The sequence below is a fragment of the Triticum urartu genome, chromosome 7, assembly GCF_003073215.2.
Source record: "Triticum urartu cultivar G1812 chromosome 7, Tu2.1, whole genome shotgun sequence".
Lineage (NCBI taxonomy): Eukaryota > Viridiplantae > Streptophyta > Magnoliopsida > Poales > Poaceae > Triticum > Triticum urartu.
In genome coordinates, this window is record NC_053028.1 from 460661138 (window position 1) to 460684737 (window position 23600).

General features: G+C 45.3%; 2 protein-coding genes across 4 annotated transcripts; both read left to right on the forward strand.

Moving 5' to 3' along the window:
* The first annotated feature begins 725 nt into the window (after positions 1 to 725).
* On the forward strand, positions 726 to 21013 carry LOC125524414 (phospholipase SGR2). Of its 3 annotated transcripts, none has more exons than XM_048689467.1 (22): positions 726 to 1195; positions 1557 to 1657; positions 1999 to 2157; positions 5945 to 6100; positions 6583 to 6654; positions 6727 to 6864; positions 8084 to 8134; positions 8885 to 9055; positions 9536 to 9685; positions 10156 to 10221; positions 10313 to 10828; positions 11115 to 11202; positions 11301 to 11413; positions 11497 to 11569; positions 12129 to 12231; positions 12499 to 12592; positions 12696 to 12758; positions 12920 to 12968; positions 13052 to 13152; positions 13524 to 13570; positions 13662 to 13907; positions 20819 to 21013. In XM_048689467.1, exons 1-21 carry the CDS (start codon positions 949 to 951, stop codon positions 13903 to 13905), a joined length of 2802 nt encoding a protein of 933 aa, XP_048545424.1. In that variant the 5' UTR covers positions 726 to 948; the 3' UTR covers positions 13906 to 13907; positions 20819 to 21013. The 3 variants fall into 3 exon arrangements, with proteins under 3 accessions (XP_048545424.1, XP_048545423.1, XP_048545425.1); XM_048689466.1 differs by lacking the exon at positions 20819 to 21013 and adding an exon at positions 17069 to 17712 and having other exon boundaries at positions 728 to 1195; XM_048689468.1 differs by lacking the exons at positions 726 to 1195; positions 1557 to 1657; positions 1999 to 2157; positions 20819 to 21013 and adding exons at positions 5079 to 5102; positions 17069 to 17712.
* LOC125524415 (glycosyltransferase BC10-like) lies at positions 19078 to 21841 on the forward strand. The gene is made up of 2 exons (XM_048689469.1): positions 19078 to 20191; positions 20819 to 21841. The coding sequence occupies exons 1-2, from the start codon at positions 19616 to 19618 to the stop codon at positions 21458 to 21460; spliced, it is 1218 nt and encodes a 405-aa protein (XP_048545426.1). The 5' UTR covers positions 19078 to 19615; the 3' UTR covers positions 21461 to 21841.
* The last annotated feature ends 1759 nt before the right edge of the window (positions 21842 to 23600 follow it).

The window sequence follows — 23600 nt, forward strand, 5'->3', positions numbered from 1 at the left end:
TCGCGCCTGCGCCTCTACTGACATGTGCGGATGTGCCCCTCGCGATTCTCCAACTTCTATAGCAACCTCCATCGCGATTCTCTACCTGGATCCAAATAAGAGAATGGTCGACCTCTTATTCGCGCGGGATGCTGCGGCCAGCGCGGCGCCGGTCGAGATTGTGGGGCGGCAACATCGCAACGGAGGTTGCAGCGCGAGAAGAAGATGAGGAGAGCTGTTGTCAGCTAGGCATTAATGGCGACAGCGAAGTGGCGGCATCGTGTGAAGGAGATGCAGGGGAAGCCATGGTTTGGAGGTGCCAGGGAGCAACATCGCTCGTTGCACCATGAGCGACTCTCCAAGAGGAGGCTGCCTTGGGAAGATCATGGGGAACGTCGGGAAGATCGTGGGAGGGGTGCGTGGGTGGGTAACAGGGTGGAACCAAAACAAAACGGAAGTGGGAGAGAACATCGCTACGGGAAAAAAAATCAGAGATGGGAAGAGTTGTATCAATAGCAATAGTAGGAGGTCGAACCATCACGACATTCGATTCCTTTTCATAGTAGAGATACTTGAATGCTACATTCCTTGAAATCTCAGGTCTGCCAGCATTCCCAAATATGAGTATTATTCATGGGTGTAGAAATTGAATTTCCAAAGTGTTGGGTCCTTCGTGGGCCTTCTATTGTCAAAAACAAATAAAAAGAAAGAAACGTAAACTGGTGCGGTGCAACCACAGAAGACAGAACCACTGGTCCGCCGCTTCCGTGTCACGAGCACACGACCGGCGGTTGAGCTGGGGGCGTGAGTCAGACCGGGAGGAACCATCCGGATCCGCCCCGTTCCTTCCTTCCTTCCGACCCACGGTGAGCGAGGAGACCCACCTCGCCGTCTCACTCCCGTTCCACCGCCACCGTCGCCTCCTCGCCCCCTTCCCTCGCCGGCGCCCCCGAATTCGAAGCGGCGCGCATGGCGAGGCCCGAGGAGAGCTGGGCGCGGAACACGTCCCCGGGGGACGACGCGTCCACGAGCCACGCGCCCCACCCGGAGGGCGCCTCGCCGGACTTGCTGCGGAACACGCCGTCCAACATCGCTAGGCTCGAGGACGCGATCGAGAACTGCGCCGCCCGCCGCAAGTACCTCGCTCGCACCAAGAGCCCCTCCGACGGCGAGGACGTCCGCTGGTACTTCTGCAAGCTCCCCCTCGGGGACAGAGGTGCGCCCTCCTCCCTCCCTCCCTCCCCGCCTGCTTACTCCAACCGATCCAGTAGTAGGCCTGCTAATTAATCTGATGCGTATCATCGGTGCCCTGGTTCGCTGATCCCGTGATCACCTGACGCTAATTGGGTCGTAGGTTTCCTGTGGACCGGTTTTTCATTGACTCTCAACGAACGGCGTGATGTAATGCCAAAACGCACGTTTGTGCGGTCCCCTAAATCTGCCAATTGGGCTCGTAATTTATGATCCGCGCAGAGGCCAGTAAACGTGCGAAGTGAACTGCTGAATTAACGATGTGTAAGTTAAACCTGTTACTGAACTGATCCTTGATGGTCTTTTGTGGTTGGCTGTTGATGCAGTGCTCTCTTCTTCAGTTCCACGGACGGAGATAGTTGGGAAAGGAGACTATTTCAGGTTCAGCATGAGGGACTGTTTGGCGTTGGAGGCGTCTTTCTTAGAGGTCACTACTTTAAATGCCGATTATTTACCGCTGAACGTTTATTCGCAAGATCACATAAGCTGTAGTGACTTAGCTATAGCTAGCTGCAATAAACGCAAGATCACATAAGCTGTAGTGACTTAGCTATAGCTAGGTGCAATCCTACAGCTTTTGAAATACAGTTCACTTGGAAGCAATAACATTGGTAGCACAAGGGATCTCCAGTGTGCTATTATAGGTTTGGGCTGTGCTAGTTTATTTTCTTTGACTTGGTTTATTTTTTAGTCTGTATCCCCTTTATAATGTAAAGGGGGTTATAATCTTCATATTTGTTATATCATCATTGTCTTACTGGTTTGTAGAGAGAAGAATCACTACTTGGGTACTGGTGGAGGGAGTATGCGGAATGCAGTGAAGGGCCAACAGGTTCCTTGGTTAAAGCTGATATGTCAGACTCTGAATATTTGTATAAGGTGGAGGAGGAGCGGGTTGGGGTTCCTGTGAAAGGTGGACTATATGAGGTTGGTATTTTTATCTAGTATATCCGTCACTACTCATACGCTACCAGGCTCTCTTCTTCGTTTGCAAAACAGTTATGGATCTATCATCCATATTCGATTCTACTCAGTGTACGCAGTTATGACAAAAAAAAATCATTAGCTAACATACTTGAAAGTAAAAAAGCAATACCATATTACAGCCATATAACAATACTAGCAGACAGAAGGCGCGGCGGTATGCCGTGCCCTTGGTTGATCCCGCGCGTGTTCTTTTGTAAAGTAAGAGAAGGGTGGCAGTGTATTGGGGTTGAGCTGGTTGCGAAGAAGTCTTTTGACAGATTCCAGAATTTTTCATTACACATTAGCAGACCATGAAAACATAATCAGAATCTGGAACCAGTTGTTTATTATTTGACATTTCCAACTTCTGTCTACTGTCTAGCTATCAAAATCTGATGCATGATTAACAGAAATTCAGCGCGTATGTCTCCACGAGAAATTAACATTATAATAGTTGCAAGTTCAGAATCAAAGTATCTTACTATTAGCCTAGGAAATCTGCAGCATGATCATCATAAGAAAAGCAGTACCACAGAGAATGCCATCTACTTGAATGAATATCTTTCAAGATGGAAGGTAACATGTAATGTTGGAGGATGGATATCCACTTAGAAATGCACAACAACCAGTTACAAATCAGTGGGTTTCTCATCTCTACCAAATAAGTAAGGCCAAAAAAATCTAAATGAGCACAGCTACCCCACAACCTAATTAGTCGGCTGTCAAACTATGCTTAAATGCTTTAGTTTTGCCATCCAGAACATGTGTACTTCTAAAAGAGAAACCTAGAACATTTGAAAATGAAGACAGAGAAATACTAAGAGATCAAGATGGGAATGGGCCGGCCTGGACCTGACCCGTGGCCTCAAGGCCAATTTCAAGGGGCCACGGGTTGACCCATTCTGACTAAATCCCGTGGCCTCACTGGCCCATTGGGTACCTCAGGGCCGACCCAAAATTCAGCTAGAATTACACACAACATTACACTAATGCACAGCCGTACAAAAACTGAATGTACACAATCATACATATGGATCAACTCTCAGTATGGAAGATTCATCTCAATCAGAGAACAATACAAGGGAATTCTCCACAATCACTTATGCAGATTTAAGCAATCTCAACTTCAAACTCAAATCCTAGCTATTAATCAATTTTGCAGAAAATAACATGTGCACAGCCACTGCAGCTACATGTGCAAGATGCAAGAAATCAACATAAATCCTAGCTAGCAAGAAATTGCACAGCCGCTGCTACACAGCTACAGCCGAACAGGAGTACAGGACTCAAGAAATTGCACAGTGCTGCAGCTAGCCAGCTACCTGTGCTTGGCGACCGGGATGGAGAGCTTGACGGTGACCGGGACGGCGAGCTTGAGGCGCACCAGCGGGAGGAACGCCGGCGGCGGCAGAGATGGCCGGGGCCGGGCGGCGGCAGAGACGGTCGTGGGCGGCCGGCGGCAGAGACGGTCGTGGGCAGCCGGCGGCAGAGATGGTCGTGGGTGGCCGGTGGCAGAGACGGTCGGGGGCGGCCGACGGCGGCCGCAGAGATGGACTAGGGCGTAGCTCTCATCTGGGTCGACCCGTGTGATCCATCGGGTCAGACGGTGCCGGCTCCACTGACCCGTCTATTGCTTAAGGCCAACCTGCCTGGCCCATTGGCCTCGAGATTTTGGGCCGGGTCAGTGACCCAGCGGGCCGACCCGGCCCATTCCCATCTTGACTAAGAGATTGATAAATGAGAAGACCTCGTAAACCAACTTTAAGGAACTATACTGCTTCAGTGCAAGGTGGTCAATCATCTGCCAAGCAAAAGTAGCAGTAGATTTTTGTCTTTATAGAGATGGACGTTGAATTTGCAAGGTTAAAGTAAAACGATGTCCATATAACATATAGCATTATTCATGTTTCGCTGAACTAAAGTGCCAGAAAAGAAATAAATATATTAATAGCATATTCAAGAATATATTTTAAGGGGAATCATTACCATATAATCAATTATAAGTGTCCTTTAGTACACAGATTTGAATTAGGTGTTAGGACTTGTAACAATTCCCGGTTTCTTCGCTATGCACTATCCATAAGAAAAAGAACTTAGTGCCCCTTTGTTGTAACAGTCTGGCCTAAATAGTCGGTGATGACCCCAACCTAAAGCACATCATGGGATGCGCTGCAGCAGAGGTTATCAAATTTATCAAGAATTGGTGGAACATCAAGTAGGGTTACCAAACTGAAATTGCTTAGTTTGATGACCTAATTTCTGTAAAGCTGGGTTGTTGGAAGAAACTTAGTATGCTAGCATCTTAGCCATGGAACGATATGGTAGTGGCACACAAAGTTAAAGACAGGATGATTACAAAAGGAAAAAAATTCAGACACTATTAATTGGTAACAATACCAATTTGGCTAATCACACCAGTAAATTTATTAATCAGGGGTGAAATCACATTATCTTATTCTTATACAACATGAAAGTGTACAGGAATTAGTTAGTTGGGGATATATGTTGTTGTATTGAATTATAAGTAGAACTTGTAGAATCATAAAACAGGGCGTAGTTGTCTTATTGAATTATAAAATAGTACATTCAAGCAACTGTGAACTATATTCAACTAATGAAGGGAAACATATTACTTACCATTGCACTTGCTTAGTTTATCCACATCAGTAACATCTGACACAGAATTCAAGTAGGCTTTCAAAATGCTAGGTCAACAACAGTTTTGTAAGGAGGTTCTCCCTTCTATTTGAAAATTCTCTCCTTATCAATCCAACATTTTTTTTCTGAGATAAACTCAGAGAAACTTGTATATTGTACAGTGGAGTTCATCGTAAAACTTCGCAACAGTTAAAGTTGGGATCAATTCAACCTCAACCGCGATACAACGACAGTTTATACTACACTTTGTAAGTAGCACCAATGTACAATCCTTTTCTACTTATGAGCTAATGGCCTACATCATGTAACAATGGTGGTTGTGAACTTGTACATTAAACTGGAACAATGTTTTGCCAGTACTATTATAAGAATCTCCAGAACAGTGTAAATGCAATAACAATTTTAACTGAAAATAGTGTTTTTATTGTGTTTATAAGATATTTTCTGAAGTTCGAGACAAGATTCCCAAAGAAAATGGTTCAATTTACCATGCTAGGAGAGGGGAGATGGGTGACCGGCGCCTCCACCTTGGCTCCATGGAAGGGAGATGGAGGACCGGCGCCAGGAGGGGAGATGGGGCCTCGGCGGCGGCTTATGGCGAGGTGGGTTGTGAGCTGAAGGAGAGGTGAGGACCGGCGATGGGAGCAAGCCCCTTTATACTCGCTTATGGCGGTGGGGTGGTGGGCGGCGTGAAGGAACATAGGGAGCGGCGGCGGAGGAAGAAAGGGGAGAGATTAGAGATGAGGAAGAATAAACGGGAGAGGTCTTTGAGAGTACGTAGAAGAAAGAGGAACAAGGTTCAGCCTAAGCGGTGGATTCCTTTTGATGCTGAGTCAAAGCGGTGATTGGACGACGGTGAACCAACCAAACCAACACCCATAAAAACAGGTAGCAAACACTGGAGAAAAACCAGCAGCAAACCAGATGAAAACCGGGAACATGTGTCGTTAGGGAAAGAGCTCCCGCCCAGCAGTGGGAACGCATTAGGAGTCGCCCTACCTTAGCCATCTTAAATCTTTTGTATATTCTATAGTTTTCAATCATACTAGTGTTACTTATTACTCCTACCCGGTCAATAATTATACTGCAGGTTGATTTGATGAGACGTCATTGCTTCCCTGTATATTGGAATGGTGAGAATAGACGTGTTTTGAGAGGCCACTGGTTTGCTCGAAAAGGAGGTCTCGATTGGATTCCCTTGCGTGAAGATGTTTCTGAACAACTTGAGTTAGCATATAAGTACCAGGTATGAAAATGTGCCGTGTGTTTACTCTTTAGCAACATTATCACGTAAATCTGCTGTGTCTTTATTCTTTAGCAACATTATCTGGTAAATTGTGATATTCGGGATCAATACGTTATCTTCACTGTTCTGGATAGTACTCTTATAGTTTCGACTAGATAATGTACTAGTGTATATACCAAACTCGCTTCACTAGTCATCGGGAATAATACTTGGCCATCACTCCTGTAGGAAAAAAAAACCCCAAACCTGATTCACTAGATAGTGCAAATTAGTTCAGTGGGTTGTGAGCTTAACTCTGAACAGTGGGTATCATGTTAATGATGGCAAACAATGTTATTTAACTATATGTGTGCCATGGTAGGGGGTGGATATACCATTTCTGTCAAATAGAAGTTGCCATGGTACAGTGTTTGGGTTTTCAATATCCGTACTCCCTTCCCTGGTTCAGAAAACAGTTGAACACCCTATCATTGTCAAAATAGGTCTGGCATCGTCGTAAATTTCAACCTTCAGGCCTGTTTGCTGCGCGGGTCGATCTCCAAGGAAGTACACCGGTATGTAATTTTCCAATAATCTCTTCTGAACTGAGAAAGAGTTGGATGAAGGTTGAAGTATATTTTGTGCAGGGATTGCATGCTCTTTTTACAGGAGAGGATGATACTTGGGAAGCTTGGCTTGTCTTTGATACAGGTCCTAAACTAGGCAGCAACACAATCAAATTAAGGCGTGGTTTCTCTTCTTCTGGATCTGCAAATCCTACCCAGGTGAGGAACCATGTTAAAGTGTTCTAATGTTATGTATGTATATCAAGTGCTCCTGACCTCACTTTATGAATGGCTTAGAGAAGTCAAATTTTTTTATCGCCCGAAATGATGAGATACCTGAACTGTTTATATCCTGTCTTGGCAAATATTGATGTTTATTGCCCATTTGGTTTGTGAGAACAAAATATTGTCCGCGATGTGTTTTACACTTTGGCTGTAGAGTCGTATGATCCAACATCAAGAAGGATTGGCAAATTAGTTGAAGTTGTATTTTATTTACCGTGTTGACTATTTAAATGTAATTCGATTTAGCACCTCTTGAGATGGCCGAGGACTATATGAGGTTTGATAGACATACTATAGACTGCAGAGCTGAAGATCCTGATTTCATCACTCACTAGCTGTGATGTTGCATCAGTTCTTGCGGCAAAAAAGGAACAAATTATTTTTGGACTAATTTCTGTCTTGTTAAATCTTAGTGTTAATTGCTCATCTTTATTATTCTAAGTAGATGATCCCATTTTCAAGCACATGCAAGCCCTCCACATAATCAAGCACATGCAAGTCGTCCATATCATCAATTTTTATTTTTTCAGCAACAAATAATTTGACTAAAACAGAAGGTCACAAGGCACTATAAAGTGCAGTACTATCCATTTATTGTTAAGTCTGCTACCGTTCACATGGCGAGAATGTGGAGGGGTGTTATTATCATATATCCTAATTTTATAATCGATAATTTAGTGTCATAAATTTCCGTAGCAACGCGTGGGATATTATCTAGTTCAGTTTATCAGCCCATGATGTTGGCTTCTATGCGGTTTACACTTTGGCCTTAGAGGCTTATGAGGATTTTGATAAACTAGCTAAAGTTGCATCTTATTTGCTCTTAAGATGAACTGTGGACAGACATACTATGGACTGCATAGCTGAAGGTTGTGGTCTCGTCACTCACTAGTCATATTGTTGCATCAGTTTTTGCAGCAAAAAAGGAGCCAAGTCTTTTTGCGCTAATTTTGCAGTGCAATCATACTGTTCTTGCTCAGTTTGAGATTTCGTATCAGCACTGGTCACCTGCTAGTACAAATCTAGAATGACTGAATGAGAACCTGACACCTTTTTCGGGGGTTCTCTTTGTAATCTTTGAGCTATCTTCTTATTTATGCGAATCTGCCTCAGTGTCTGCATTGTGTATAATTATTATCTGATTCTCTGCCAGGATGAGTTGCGTCAACAGAAAGAAGAGGAAACAGATGATTACTGCTCTCAGGTATTTATTGTTTCAGACATCTGTTCTCTTATCACAGTAGCCTTTATGATATTATCTCCCAACCAAAGGATTTATATATACACACTTATTGCAGAAAAATAGTTTATAGTATTATGCTCCACTGGAATATCTGGCTCATCTGAATTCCATTCTGCATCTATCAACACCCTTCATGTCATCAGAGATTTTCTTATATATTTTATAATAATGTATAGACATGTGGCTAGCATGTAAGATACCAACGGGGTGTTTGGTTCGAGGAATGCTCCTCATGTCTTTGCTTGCTCGAGGTAAGGAATGAATCAGTTCATCACCATACCACCCCTCACGAGCACTCATTCTCTTAGAGAAATGAGAAATGAGGTCGAATCACTAAATTATGGGTGTTAGAAAGACTAGAAATGTAGTCGAATCGCTAAAATTATGGGTTGACCCCATGATGGCCCAATCCATCTGAGTATGAGATGGTTCCGCAAACCAAACATATACCATAAAAGGATGTGAGCATTATATGAACTAAAACCACGTCACTTATCTTGGGACGGAGGTAGTAGTATTTATCCCATAGTTTCAAATTGCTTAACCTTAGCCATCCACCTTACATCTGTGATTGCCACATTCATGGAATGGAAGATATAAGGCTTCCGTATTTCCCCTTACATGCATGTTTAAGGAAATTCCCATTAACTTATAAAGTCTTCTGTTGAAGGCTAATTTTAGTTGCTAATGTATGTTATTATCTCTTAATAGGTTCCAGTTGGTCATTTGGTATTCATGGTTCATGGTATCGGACAGAGATTGGAAAAAGCTAATCTTGTTGATGATGTAGTCGATTTCCGCCGTGTGACCGCTAACCTAGCCGATAGATACTTAACTCCTTATCAAAGAAGTACACAGAGGGTCCTATTTATTCCCTGTCAGGTAAGATTAATTTTCGGAACTCCAGTTACTACTTCTGATCTGTGGAGATCTCTAGCATGGTTGTTCATCATTGATTGGGTTGTTGGAAAGGATAAAACAGTTGACCTGGCTATATATAGCATGATAAAGGAAGCTTGTATCCTGGTTCATGCTTGCTGAGTTAGCATACAATCTCATTTTAAACAACTTCATCATCCACTGAAACTTAAACATGTGCATCGTGTTACTTTTGAATTGTGACTTCTATGTTCCATTAATTTATATGGCAGATTGGTATTGATCATTTATATACGTTATTCATTACGCAGGCAGATATAATTATTTAGTTAGTCACAACAACTGTAGCTTATGTGTGTAGCTAAGTATATTGCACTTGCAGAGCAGCATGCTGCCCTTTTGTTCTATCCTGATATGAAATCCTGTTTCATCTATGTTTTCACTGGTGACTTTTATGTTTACTAGCAATGATTATTATCGCAGTGGAGGAAGAGTTTAAAGCTCGGTGGTGAAAACACAGTCGAGAAGATCACTTTGGATGGAGTTAAAGGTCTTCGCGTAGCGTTAGGTGCCACCGTTCATGATGTTCTATATTACATGAGTCCTATCTACTGTCAGCATATAATTGACTCGGTATTTTGCTTTATCGTCACTATTTCTGGTTATTTTCCTGTTTACTTGATTCCTTTTTAGTAGTAGAACATGTTTTTAGTAGTTCTAGTTTCAAACATTGGCCTTCGAGTATATTTTGATTCTTATATTCTGCTTCAAAAATTTCTACATTAGAACATGGAACCCACACAAATCTCGTGTCATATGTTGGGTTGAGGAGAAAGCAAGTAATGGAATTATGAAACAAAAGCCCGGTCGCTTTTTAAGGAAAATTCATATATAAGCCAACTGCTAATTTGTGACATGGAGTAGTATATGGGTCAGATCAGTTCTTTTTTGTTACAAACTTGTGTGTCATGATAGTTTGGGAAAAAAGAAGTTATGGCTGTGTTTTTTTTTTGCTGCATTTTTAGGTGGGAAGGGGCGAACCATCACCCTGTTCACCGAGTCTTTAAGTACTGATAATAAGTAACAATTCAAAATTATAACAGGTCTCGGGTCAGCTGAACCAACTGTATATGAAGTTTCTGAAGAGAAATCCTGGTTACAGTGGAAAGGTTTGCTGTTCATAGCTTGCACTACAATTCTTATTCTGATTGCACTTCTTTTCTGTTGGTTAAACAACTGCTTGCCTTGTTTTTTTGGCAGGTATCATTATATGGCCATTCGTTGGGAAGTGTTCTAACGTATGATATACTTTGCCACCAAGAATCCCTTTCTGCCCCATTTCCAACAGATTATTTTAAGATGGAAGTTTCGTCTGATGAAGGCCAAGTAGGAAAAGGACCCAACACAATTGATGTTATTGACTCTGGTGTAAAAGAGCATGATACTTCTTCCACTTCAGGGCATTCATGTGTAGATAATGTAAATCGTGTGGATGAAGAGAGCACCAGAACTGATCATTCACTTACAGACAAGACTGTTCTGCCATGTGTGCTTGAAAATGTGCCAAACAATGATGATGCACTTGAATCACCTATTCCAGTTGATGGGGTGCAAACTGAAGTCGAAAATCAGGTTGAGAATCATCAAATGACATATACTGAAGGAGCTACTCCAGCTGTAAGCACAAAAGATGCTGATGAGTGCATTTCAAGATCCGCCAAGGAACTCCATGTGGTCCCTGACAAAGACAGATTAATCTCATCACTAGAAGAAGAGGTGTGGATCTATTGAATTTGGCTAAATTTTATGTGCTTATCATCTACTCCCTCCGTTCCAAATTACTCGTAGTGGTTTTAGTTCAAATTTGAACTAAAACCACGACGAGTAATTTGGAACAGAGGGAGTAGGATCTATCTAATTGCATAAGAAGGCTCACAAATATATGATCAAAACTGAAGAACTTGTTTTAGAACCCAAAATTTAGGGTGTTATCTTGGAGCACCAACTGTGCGAATTTAATTTGCCTATCGTGTTGATGCCTAGATTTCTATCTTGACTGCAGGTGAGCCATCTTAAAGCTAAACTAGCGGAACTTGAGCGACAGAGTGATTCAGTGATTCAAAGCATCAGTAGTGTTCAGTCTCATCAAGGTAACTCGTTGCTTTTGTTCCATGAAATTTCTTTGGAGACTGTATATGCTTGTATTTGTGAAGGTTTAATCAGATATTTTTATGTATATTATTGCCAGATAAAGATGCTAATGATACAGTGAGCCTAGTATCAGGCAAACTTAACATAGGGCAAGGTAGCACAAGTCAGTCCTACAGACCACGTATTAGATACACTAAACTAAATTTTAAGGTAAGCTATCGTTGTTATTGTTCACTGATGCTTTTATTTTTTGACATGTTTATACCATCATCACATCATTTTTTGATACTCAGGTTGACACATTCTTTGCTGTTGGATCCCCTTTGGGAGTCTTCCTGTCGCTGCGGAATGTCCGTATTGGTGTTGGTATGTAGCATTTGACTAAAATATGCTTTGCCACAGCAGTGTTGACACTATTTTGTGGTTTATATAGTTTTCCTTAGTACTCTTCATATATTTAGAATTAAATTATATAACCATTTATTTATAAAACGAGTATTTATCTTATATTACAAAACTAGAAAAAAATATCATCTGTGCTGTGTTTAGGATAGCATAGACCAAGGGCCAGTGAAGGCTGTAAAACTAAATGCAGGGCTCCACAACACTTTCTCTTCAGTGTCCCTCCCCCTCCAGAGCGCTTTCCTTCTGAATGAAATGAAATTATGACCTTTTGTATAGATGCATTGTCGTGTCCCTCTGCTGTATTAACATGGATGGTGTCTTCATGACTATAAAGTCATTATTAGCATAGCTTCCTCTATGCATCTATCTTCCTGGCGTATCACTAGTGTCTTGATGACTTTTCATTTTGGAAAGGTCTATGGGGAACCTTAACCCACCTTATGATTTCTCATTGCCCCTGGCAATTGGCAGTTGATGATCTGCTATCTTATTTCTGAATTTCGTAGCTTCTTATTTAAAGGCAGGGGACAAGATTATTGGCAAGACAAGAACGTTGTTGAAGAGATGCCATGCTGCAGGCAGATGTTCAACGTTTTTCATCCTTTCGATCCTGTAGCATACAGGTTTGTAGCTTCCTTGCATATTATCGTTTTAACCTTCTGTTTAGAGAGCTGGCCAAAGATGCAATATCATAATGGAACTAAATAACGCCAATCTGGTATGAATTAACATGTTACATAAGCTTCACCACTTTTGCTGAATATCCCTGAAGGGACTAAGAGCTTTGCCACTTTTTAGATATGTTCCTTTATTTTACTGGAATAGAATGCACTTAATCTGCTGCAAAGTGGGGAACATGGCACATAAGTCTAGGTCGGCTTTTGTTGCAGAGTTGAACCACTTGTATGTGAAGATTATGTGAACAAGCGCCCTGTTGTTATACCCTACCATAGAGGCGGAAAGAGGATACATGTTGGAGTGCAGGTGGGTTTTATGTCATTTAACCGAACTCACAAAGGAGCATGTCTGTTTCTAACTTGAGGCTGATTTCTCTCTTATATAACTAATTTGGTTTGATATGTTACAGGAGTTCACAGAAGACGTTGCTGCACGTTCTCAGGCTATTGCCCGTCAATTCAAGTCATTGAAGGTTTGCTCTTTATTCCGATACGCTTATATGGATTTAGTGCATAAAGTTTTAAACAATTATGTGAATCTGGGTGGGGTTTGATGTATTAACCTTTGATACATGTGAATGATAGAGAAGCGCATGGCTCTTACCTGATGAGTTGGTTTGTTTATTCTGTTTAGGTCAAAGCGGTAGCTGCCTTGTTATCACTGAGCAAAAATGACACGGAAGGTAATTGATACATCAGTTTTTATTAGCTTTTACACAATCTGAGCGAGAAACAAGCAGTGTTCTGATCAATTGTTATTATTTAGAGGACGATGAGAGCACCAAGGAGGAGGAGAGATCATATGGTTCCATGATGATGGAAAGGCTGACTGGTTCACCGGATGGTCGAGTTGATCATGTGCTTCAGGTTATTAAGCTCTTGCCATTTCTACTCTTTGTATTGGTGTACTGTTGCTTACTTTAGTCATTAGAATGAACGTGCTCCACTATGCACGTGAATGGTATTGTGCAGTTGCTTTAGCATAAACCATGTTGTAGCTCAGCGCACACCTGCATGTGTTCTCAATTCTCATCTAGCGTTTTCAAAAGGCAGCTCAGGACTTTCGGGTGGTGGACAACATGTACCCACTGGCAAGCTAATAACTGGCCGGGTCCCTAGTCCCCTCCTGTCAACTTGACATGCTTACCCTCCCCTTCTCCATTTTGGCTGGACTAGTTTGCCTTTCTTGATTGCATTTGCAGTTCAGAGCTTACAATCTTATAATAATCTAATTGCAGGAGAAAACATTTCAACATCCATATTTATCCGCTCTGGGATCTCATACGTGAGCTCACTCATCGGTTCTGTTTGTTTCCATTTGTTTTTCCCCGTGTCTATTTCACATTTTTAACAAGACTCTGGATTAATTCCTGTAGCAACTACTGGCGGGATCATGATACTGCTCTCTTCATTATCAAACATTTGTACCGTGATATACCTGAAGAACCTCCAACTGATGGAACTGGAAGTGCACCCATTAGACTGTTCTATGTGAGGGATCCAATTGCTGAAGACACTCCCCTGACATTTTCAGACCACTCCTCAGTTAAGGAATTCTCCAGAAAGGTGAAAACTTATTCGAGAAAGGGGGAGGATGATGCAAACTGTGAAGCCTCTTGATGGTATGTTGACATGTTACTTTTCATCTACTCCCTCAGTTCACTATTATAAGATGTTTTTGATATTTCAATATGGACTACATACGAATTGAAATGAGTGAACAAACACACTAAAATGCGTCTATGTACATCCGATTCAGAAAAAAGTTAGAACATCTTATAATAGTGAACGGAGGGAGTATCTTCTAGCATGCTGCATGTGTAGGTTGGTTAATGGTTAGCGGCACCAGCAGTCTATAAAGTTCATCATGAATAGTTGGATGAGAAGTTTCAGTAGTTAAGTAAGTCACACCTAGCCGCCCTGTTGGTGATTCTCCGCCTCAGACATTGCCCAAGAGGAAAGGCTCCTTTCTGCCGACGAGCGTCAGCTATGGGCTAGGCTCAAGAGAAGAGTCATTGCCTTGGCTGTGCTTGAAAGATCTCGCAAGAAGCAATGTGCAAGAATTTGCAACCTTAGGGAGGAGGACCCGAGTACTAAATTCTTCCGCCGCCGAGTTAATGCAAGAAGGAGAAAAAACCATATCCACTGAATCAAGAACGAGCATGGGTGGGTCACTGAGCACGAAGCCAAAGAGAAATTAATCCAGGATCATTTTTCCAATGTCATGAAGAGAGGCCCCAAAAGCCGCAAAGTTTGCAATTGGGATGAGCTAAATTTGGAACCGCTCGACCTCCATGGCCTTGACTCCCCGATGACCGAGAGTGAGGTCCTTGAAGCGATCAGCGACATGCCAAGTGACAAGGCCCCGGGGCCGGATGGCTTCACGGGCCTATTTTTCAAGAGGTGTTGGAACATTGCAAGGCCGACCTCAGTGGCTCAATTCAAACCTCCAGTGGCTCAATTCCGCAAACGTGACGGTCTTGCCTAAAAAGGAAGGGGCGGAGGGAATCGCCGACTATAGGCCCATCAGCCTCATCCACGCGATCGTGAAAATTATTGCGAAGGTGCTCTCCTTAAGGCCTAGCCCCCACATGACAAGGCTCGTTTCGAGCGCCCAAAGCGCTTTCATCAAAAGAAGCATCCACGACAACTTCTTGTATGTTCGCAATCTTGCTTGGCGCCTTCACAAGAGCAAGATCCCTTCCCTCCTCTTCAAGCTTGACATCCACAAGGCCTTCGACACCGTGAAGCGGGAGTATTTGCTCGACCTACTCCAATGGCGAGGATTCGTAAGCAAATTTATGGATTGGATAGCGGTCCTCCTGAGCTCCTCATCGCTATTGATTCACTCCAAAGAATTCTTGAGGTTGCTACGAGAAAAGAGCTCCTCCATAAAATTAGGGGAAGGGGAGCCATGATGAGGACCTCTCTCTATGCGGATGACACAACCGTCTTCTTGGCTCCTATCAAAAGAGACGTCGACAACCTTGCAAGCATTTTGAGGGGCTTCAGTGATGTCACGGGACTGTGCACCAATTTCCAAAAGAGCTCTTTTGTGCCCATCCGTTGCAACCATCTCGATTTGGGTCGCCTAACCCAAAGGTTGCCGGCAACTAGGACTCACTTCCCTCTACGATACTTGGGTCTCCCTCTCTTATTTTGGCAAGTATAGTTGGTGGATCTTCAGTTTTTAATGGACAAGGTTGCGAGCAAGCTAACAACTTATGAGGGCCAAAACATTACCATCATCAGACGGATGACTCTTATCAAGTCCGTGATCACCTCCCAGGTGGTCTACCCCGCCACACAGCTGGTCATCCTGCCAACCATCCTTCTCAATGTAAATAAGCTTGAGAGAGCTTTCCTTTGGTCCGGTACGGACATGACGACGGGTGCAAAATGCATGGTGAATTGGGAGATTGTTTGCCTGCCACTTCAATATGGGGGACTTGGGGTTCTCAACACCAACAAGTTTACGCATGCCCTCTGGTTGCGATGGCCGTGGTATGAATGGAAGGAGCCCACCAAGATGTGGGTGGGGATGGGGAACCCATGTGACGAGGACCTAAATTTCTTCTATGCATCCAACACTATCATTGTTGGTAACGGCGCGAAGACCCCCTTTTGGGATTCACCTTGGCTCCTTGGACGCAAGCCAAAAGATATTGCCCCGCTCATTCATGAAGCGTCCAAGAGAAAGAATTGGAAGGTTCGGGAGGCCCTCAAACACAACGCGTGGATTCTCAAGATCAAACCTCCCGCCAACGTCTCCGCGGAGCACATCACACAGTTCTTCACCCTTTGGGTGCTTTTGCATGAGGTCCAACTCGATCAGCTCACCGAGGACGACATCCTATGAAGCATACGACTAGTGGGCTCTACTCGACACATCCGCATACAAGGCGCAATTCTTAGGGATGGTTCTCTCACCCATGGATAAAATGGTTTAGAAGGCTTCGGCTCCTCTAAAAGTCAAGTTCTTTGCTTGGTTGGCTCTACAAGATAGAATTTGGACCGCCGATAGAGGCGAAGCGTGGGTGGCCCAACTATGATCTTTGCCCTCTCTGCAAGAGAGTACAAGATGTGGGACTCATCTCTTCTACAAATGCCGCTTCACTTGAAGGCTTTGGTCTTTGATCATTGACAAATACCACATTCTCGGACTTGACACCACTGGCAGGCCCTTGTTCGACTCGGTTGAGGCTTGGTGGGCAAGTACCTGCGACAAAGACACGCCAAACCGCCAAGCAAAGGCGTCTTTCACCATGCTTGTTTCGTGGACTATCTAGAACGAGCGAAACGCAAGTCTTCAAGCACAAGAGCGCACCGCAGACTATATTGCTTGCCTCCATTGAGACCGAGGCCAACCTTTGGATCATCGCCGGTGCAAACAAATTAGGGTCCATTATTTTGCGAGAGTAATCTCATGTCGTGTATTCGGGTTACTTGTAACAAACTCTATCCTCTCTTATTTAATGGATGCGTCAAAGCTTTTGCCTCCATTTAAAAAAAAGGGTGTGTACTGGAAAACATCTTCCTCATGATGGGTGCATATGTTTGTCGAACCCCGAGAAAACCCATTCGTAGGGTTTCATTTTGCTGTATTTATCCCCTGTAAATTTTCTAGTGATTGACAACTTCTTAACAATAAACTCCTAGTTGATTGTTTGCATCCAGTATGTTACCCCATATGATCATTAGGGCAGTAAGTAGGCTGGGGACGTGGTTTGGCTTGCTTTCAACAAACACTTGACTGACGCACAATGTTTGATTTTCTGTTCAGGTGACCGCTGTATGTTGCGACGTGATATCGTCTTACGATTTTCACCTAGCAGAAGTGTTCCGCCAGAAGAAAAAACCCCTAGCAGAAGTGTGATGTACATAAAAGCACCTGGCATAGAGGGACGCATTGCACAGTTTGGGAGAAAAGGGGGATACATTGCTGGTGTGCATCCTTGTCACTTAGGCACTACAGATCAGAGCCATAGCACACTTGCGGGGTGAATGGATGTTGCACATAGAATTATGGGCCGCCACATGCTGTGTATAACTTGTTTACCCGTGTCTCTAGCAGTAATTTTGTACGTACATATACAGATATAAACGGGAGAGAGAGTGTAAAAAAGAGCGATTAGATTTGAGCGGTTGAACACCAGGTGGAAAAACAGAGGTGCATTCAGTGGAGCACGTCCGATGGCGATTGCGCCGGCACAAGAGCGAGCAGATGTGCATTCTCACCTCATGTGTATAGAGTAAAGAGCTTTTGCCCAATGTCAAGTTCTCCAACCGGCTGTAATACAAACATCAAAGGACAAAAGGAGTCGTCACCAACGCCATCTGTCGAAGTCTTAAGGAAATACCCAACCCAATGTACACTTGACTTTTGTCCCCTGGCATCAGTTGAATGATAATCTCTCTTGCGTGTCATGGAATACTCGGTCAAGAAACAGCTGGGCTTGATTTGTGATAATAATAAACGTTGGTTGATATGGAACGAAACTGGATTGTCGTAAGTGTTATAGAGACGGTCAGTCGGCTGCCTGTAATAATCTCTGCCACGTTGACGGCCGTGTCCCATCCCTATCATGCTTACAGTTTTGGTCAGCCGCACAATTTGACCGCAAACGCGATTTGCCTGGGCTGGTTTGACCGTTTGACGTGGTCACTCCCCTCCCGCCTGCAACCAAGAACCAACCTACGCACTGCACAGGTGCACTACACGTGCATGCGCCTGACTTGCTCCAAGCCTCCAACTGATCCCTAATTACTTCCATCCATGTGTTTGCCTGCTTGCTTGTGTGCAAGAGACACTGACCCGAGTTTTCTCTTATGGAGGCCCTGTGCTTGTAGTTATCCATGCATGCGGGGTGCTTGGTCGGCTGGAGAGATGAGATGGCCTCGTCCACCTTACATAATGATGCGAGAGCGTGAGTGATCAGCAGAATGATTGGATGACATGTATATAGTTCCCCGTTTCTATGCTAGCCTGGGAAGGACATACATAGCATACAGGCTCATTTTATTCCTGATGAAGCCAAGCCAAACGGGCAACTGATGATGATGATTAGTAGGATGCCTTGCACCCACCGATACGTAGGATTCATGCAGTATCCAACAGTGATGTGGCTGTCCCCAAGTAGAATATGCATTCTTTGGGTTGGGAGGCGGAATAGATTAAGCTAGCATCCGATACGCAACGACCGAGCACATGCGTCGTCCCGCTCCCGCCTCACGAACTGCACTCGAGTGGCGCTGGCTGTAGGCTGCCCGCTTTGGCTGGCTCGAACCGCACCGCACCACCCCACTCATCCAAACCAACCAACGGCACAAAAACGATCCTCAAAAAAAAAAGGGCACAAAAACGAACCGGCAGGCAGCCGCTACGGCCACCCTCACCCTGCTCCCCCGCTCACCACCACAATCACGTGTCCTCTTGCTCTGCGACTGACGTGCGGCCCACCACGTCCCACGCCCCCACGCGGCAGTGCCACCAGCGCGTGCGACCACGTCGCTGGCCGACCGTCCGTTCCAGCTCGCCAAAAGCAACTTTTACCACTCACCGCGCGCGCCGCTGACGAGGTGGGCCGCGACGATGCGTCAACCGGCCCGTCACCGGGGCCCGCCCGTCCGACACACCAAGTACGTTTTACGAGTCACCCCGGCGCCGCTTCCGTGACTGTGGGCCCGGGTCTTCCAGACCGTTTCTTCCCACCCAAATCAATTACTATTAAGTTATTCAGGCTCGGTTTCAGTCATTTATTTTTAGGAGGGAGAAATAAGATGATCGATCAATTACCCCCCTCCCCGCGGCCTTGGCCTCGGCCTCTTCGTCTCGCCGTCCGCGACGACCACTCGGAGAAGAAGACGACGAGGCGGGGGAGGCAGCCAGCTCCCATAAATACCCATCTCCAGCTCCGTCCCCGACTCGACTCGAGTCGCTTCTTCCTCCCTTCCTTCGGAGCTGGATCGGAATCGACAGCGACCTCCCCCGCCTCCGCCACGCGTATTTCCTCCTCATCCTCCTCCGCCTTACCCACTAAGAAACAAAGAAAGGAAGATTGCCAGCCAGCCCCCGCCTTCCCTCCTCCTTGCCGTGTTCCCTCCCGTCGCCGCTATAAAGGCCCTCGCCGCGAGCCTTTCCGCGTGCCGTGCCCGCCCTTAGCCTTTTTCGCGTGGATCCATCCGGTCCGGTCAGGATTTCCCCTGCCGTCAGATCGGGGCTCCCCCCTGCGGATTCCGGCGCCGAAAAGGCCCCATCTTGCTCCCTCGCGCCGGCCGATCTCGCCGCCGGCGGAACAATTAGCCTGCGCTCGATTTGCCGGCCGTCGCGATGTGGGGGGACTCGAAGCCGATGCTCAAGTCCCGCGGCGGGGGCGGCGGCGGGGGCGGCGCCGACGAGGAGGGCGACTACTTCCCCAACACGCCGCGCAAGGACTGGTCCACGGGCCTGCTCAAGCTCGTCACCGCCATGGTCATCTTCATGGCCGGCGTCGTCATCGGCCTCTCCGTCAGCGCCAACGTCTCCCGCTACTACTACAACTCCCACACCGAGCTCTTCTTCCCCACCGCCACCTACAGTTCCTGCGACCGCCGGGGCGCCACGGGTGACTGCGGCCCGGGCTTCAAGGCCTTCGTGCACCCGCCCACCCTCGCGCACTCCATGACCGACGACGAGCTCTTCTGGCGCGCCACCCTCGTGCCCACCGCCGAGGAGTTCCCCTTCCAGCGCGTCCCCAAGGTCGCCTTCCTCTTCATGACCCGCGGCCCGCTCCCCTTCGCCCCGCTCTGGGAGCGCTTCTTCCGCGGTCACCAGGGCCTCTTCTCCGTCTACCTCCACACCATACCGGACTACAAGCTCAACGTCTCCAAGACATCCCCATTCTACGGCCGCCAGATCCCCAGCGAGGTACTATAATCAATCTCAAGTCTCTTCTTTTCCTCCATAATTTACCTTAATGAAACGAACCGTGTAAAAATCAGATTGGTAGTTAGTTGAACGAACTATGTTGTGTTGCCTGCGGAAAATTTGTGGCTGATTGATTCGTTAGCTGGTGCCTTGGTGGAGTGAGTCGGACAACCGTTGTCGTGCTAGTTGGTGGTTGCCATGTGCTCAACTTGATTCATGATTGGGATATGTGTATGTATTTGCTCTAGCCTCTAGGGGAATATGCTTGCCTGACCCCATGCCAGGATGGTGGGTAAACTACTCGATGGATTCTCCAACTAGTGGTGCTCACGAATGTTGCTAATATTGTGATCTAGAGATGCTTAATCTACAATATTCTGCTTGAATTTATCCACTAAATAATTAGTCAAGGATGTCATATGGTTGGGAATTTGTTTATTTGTGTACTCTGCTTTTCTTCTTTTATGTTCATATATGTGGGGCTAAAGTGTCAACCTCAAATATCGATGCGATGTGTGCATTCTTTCAGTATTTAGCAGTGTGAGTGCCCTCCATGTGCGGTTCTCGGACCCTGATCAACGGCTAGTTTTGATAACATATTCTGATCCTTGTTTATTGCCAATGCAGGAAGTGTCTTGGGGATCGATAACCCTGGTGGATGCTGAGAAGCGCCTGCTGGCCAATGCGTTGTTGGATTTCTCGAACGAGCGTTTTGTTTTGCTCTCGGAGAGCTGCATTCCGGTGTTCAACTTCCCAACCGTCTACGAGTATCTCATAAACTCGGAGCACAGCTTCGTTGAGTCCTACAACATCGACACCCCTCAAAGCGCTGGCCGCTACAACCGTCGAATGGCACCTCACATCTTGCCGGAACAATGGAGGAAAGGGTCAGAGTGGTTTGAGCTTAACCGTGAGCTGGCCGTGCGTGTGGTAGCGGACTACAAGTACTACTCGATCTTCCGGAAGCATTGCAGACCATCTTGCTACCCGGATGAGCATTACATACCGACCTATCTTCATCTTTTCCACGGGTCGCTCAACGCCAACAGGACCATCACATGGGTTGATTGGTCAAGAGGAGGCCCGCATCCAGCAAGATATGGTGCTGGAAACATCAATGTGGATTTCATCAAGGCCATCAGGAACAACGGTACGCAGTGCCTCTACAACTCGAAGCACACCTCTGTGTGCTACCTCTTTGCAAGGAAGTTTGCTCCCAGTGCTTTGGGGCCATTGATGAACCTCACTTCGACGGTTTTGGACTTTTGAGCTCGGCTTCCATTGGCATTATATTATCGAGCTATCTCCATCGACGATCACTCGCTCGCGTGCCGGTACCGGTCAGGTAGAGGTACTCTGCTAGCTCAGGGACATGTCTCTTCTTAGATAGATGAGAGACTGCTGTCGAGGACGCTTGGCTGGTGGATGACGCTGTGTGGGACGGTGAAATTTACTTCACTTATCCTGAAGCTGATTCCCGAGTAATGGACGAATGGCGCTACAAGATCAAGAGAGGACATTTTCACCTCCCATTCTTTTTAATATATCATAGCTCTGTGATAGATCTTTTTTCTTTTTTCTTCTGCCCCCCATCACTTATTGTAATGACTTGGTCAGGATGCTAATTTTATGTGAATATAACTTGCTCAATCGTTGCTTGGCTTGGCTTGGCTTGGCTTCAAGTCTGGCGTTGCCAGATGGCGCCGCGCACTTGATACATGGCCACAGCCTCAAAACCTTGAAGCTACAGCCTGCCATTGGTGGTTGTGACTTGTGAGGATGCTCTGCTCTGGTCCATGAGATGAAAGCTAGTGTAGATAGAGAAGTTTGTGGATGTAGGCAGAATATGCCACCTTCTTGTGGCACTGTCTCCACAAGAAAGGAAGGAAAGCTGGTTCTTTTTGAAAGGCACACATGAGTAGGCCATCTATGTTGCTACAAATTCTTGGACCTGCTGTTACAGATTGTACTTGTTTGGCTGTGAGAGTGCATAATAGTATTGCGGGGACATGCTTAATTGGCCTGTGCGTTTGGTAGCTGCACAAAACTAGGATTGGTTGGCGAACATGGGAGACATGATTTTAGGCTGGCGTAGCCCGCACACGCTCTTGTCATGCCCTTAGCCAGTGATTACAATAATCCACTGGCACAGGTCTATGAATATTTCATCCTGAAATAGAAGAAAGTCTATGGATTAATTTTTCGTGTGATGTGTGTCTGACCTGCACAACAAGTTACTATAATCTGTGAATGGCCTACGTGGTGTTTGTTTAGGATGTGTTCTGGCTAGATATATTTGGTGAAATTGTAGCGGTATTTGTTAAAACAAAATAATGGAAACGGTTGGGATTTTGGATGAAAGTGACTGTTGCTGCTCCTTGTATTGCTGCCCTGGCCCATGAAAACGATGCGTTCTCATAGACCCTAAAAAAAAGAAAACTGTACTTTTGAGGAAAAAAAAAGGGAGCATCTTTGTTTAATTTATTCCCGAATGATGCTGCTGAATCTAAGGGCCTGTTTGGAACGCAGGGTCATCATCACATTTGAAAAATCGTAAGGAAATGGAACTGTTTTCGGCGTGCGCGAAAATCAAGTATGGGTGAGGTGAATGCGATAGGGGGCTTTATAGGCTTTGAGCCGTTGCAAACCATCCTCATCCATCCATCGTAGTGTTTGCAAGTGGTGGTGTTCAAGTTGAGGAAAGGTGAGGAGCATGGGCGTGTACTCTTGGAATGCGTGCATTCCTCCGTCCTTCGCTATCGGTCTTCGGTCTACCACTTGTTGCTTTGCTCTCTGAAGTCTGAAGGACCTTGTGGCGCTCGTATGTCTGAATCGACGATGAATATAGGACGCCTTTGGTTAGTTTCTTAGTGGAGCCTGGTTGAGTGTATACAGGCTCCGCGTCATCATCTGCATCTTGTTTGGTCGTCCGCATAAACCTAACTTCGTCCGCATAAACCTAACTCATATCCTTTCTGTAGTGTAAATTGCACTAAGCCCAGCCTGCATCTGGAAAAACTCCAATTTAATTTGAGCGTTCCTGGCGAGCCAGGTCGAGGGAGCTTTAAATTTCGTGTGGGTCAAATTCTATATGTAAGCCAGGCAACCAAACAACTCGCTACTTAGCCCAACAGACCCTGATTGGTCTTAATGCAACGGAGCAACTAGTTGATGAGCGCTTCTTCGGGAGCCTCACAATGATCAACGTCACTTGGCGTGCTCTCAGCCATCCGTTACGTGTTGCACTCTGGGCGCTCCTTCCGGAATTTTTTTTCCCGCACACGTTTTTGGCCTTTTAAACGGTTTTGTTTTCGGGTTTTTTTTGACATTTTGGTTTTCCACCGATCTTCCTTAGCTTTTGAAACAAAAAAATTAGAAATTTTTTTCGCGAAAAAATGCGTTTTTTTTT

Excerpts from the sequence above, each read along its gene's own strand:
- LOC125524414 (XM_048689467.1), top strand. The coding sequence starts at position 949 with ATGGCGAGGCCCGAGGAGAGCTGGGCGCGGAACACGTCCCCGGGGGAC. Across the intron at positions 2,158-5,944 it reads TGAAAGGTGGACTATATGAG|GTTGATTTGATGAGACGTCA; the intron begins GTTGGTATTTTT and ends ATTATACTGCAG. Across the intron at positions 6,101-6,582 it reads AGTTAGCATATAAGTACCAG|GTCTGGCATCGTCGTAAATT; the intron begins GTATGAAAATGT and ends TTGTCAAAATAG.
- LOC125524415 (XM_048689469.1), top strand. The coding sequence starts at position 19,616 with ATGTGGGGGGACTCGAAGCCGATGCTCAAGTCCCGCGGCGGGGGCGGC. Across the intron at positions 20,192-20,818 it reads GCCGCCAGATCCCCAGCGAG|GAAGTGTCTTGGGGATCGAT; the intron begins GTACTATAATCA and ends TTGCCAATGCAG.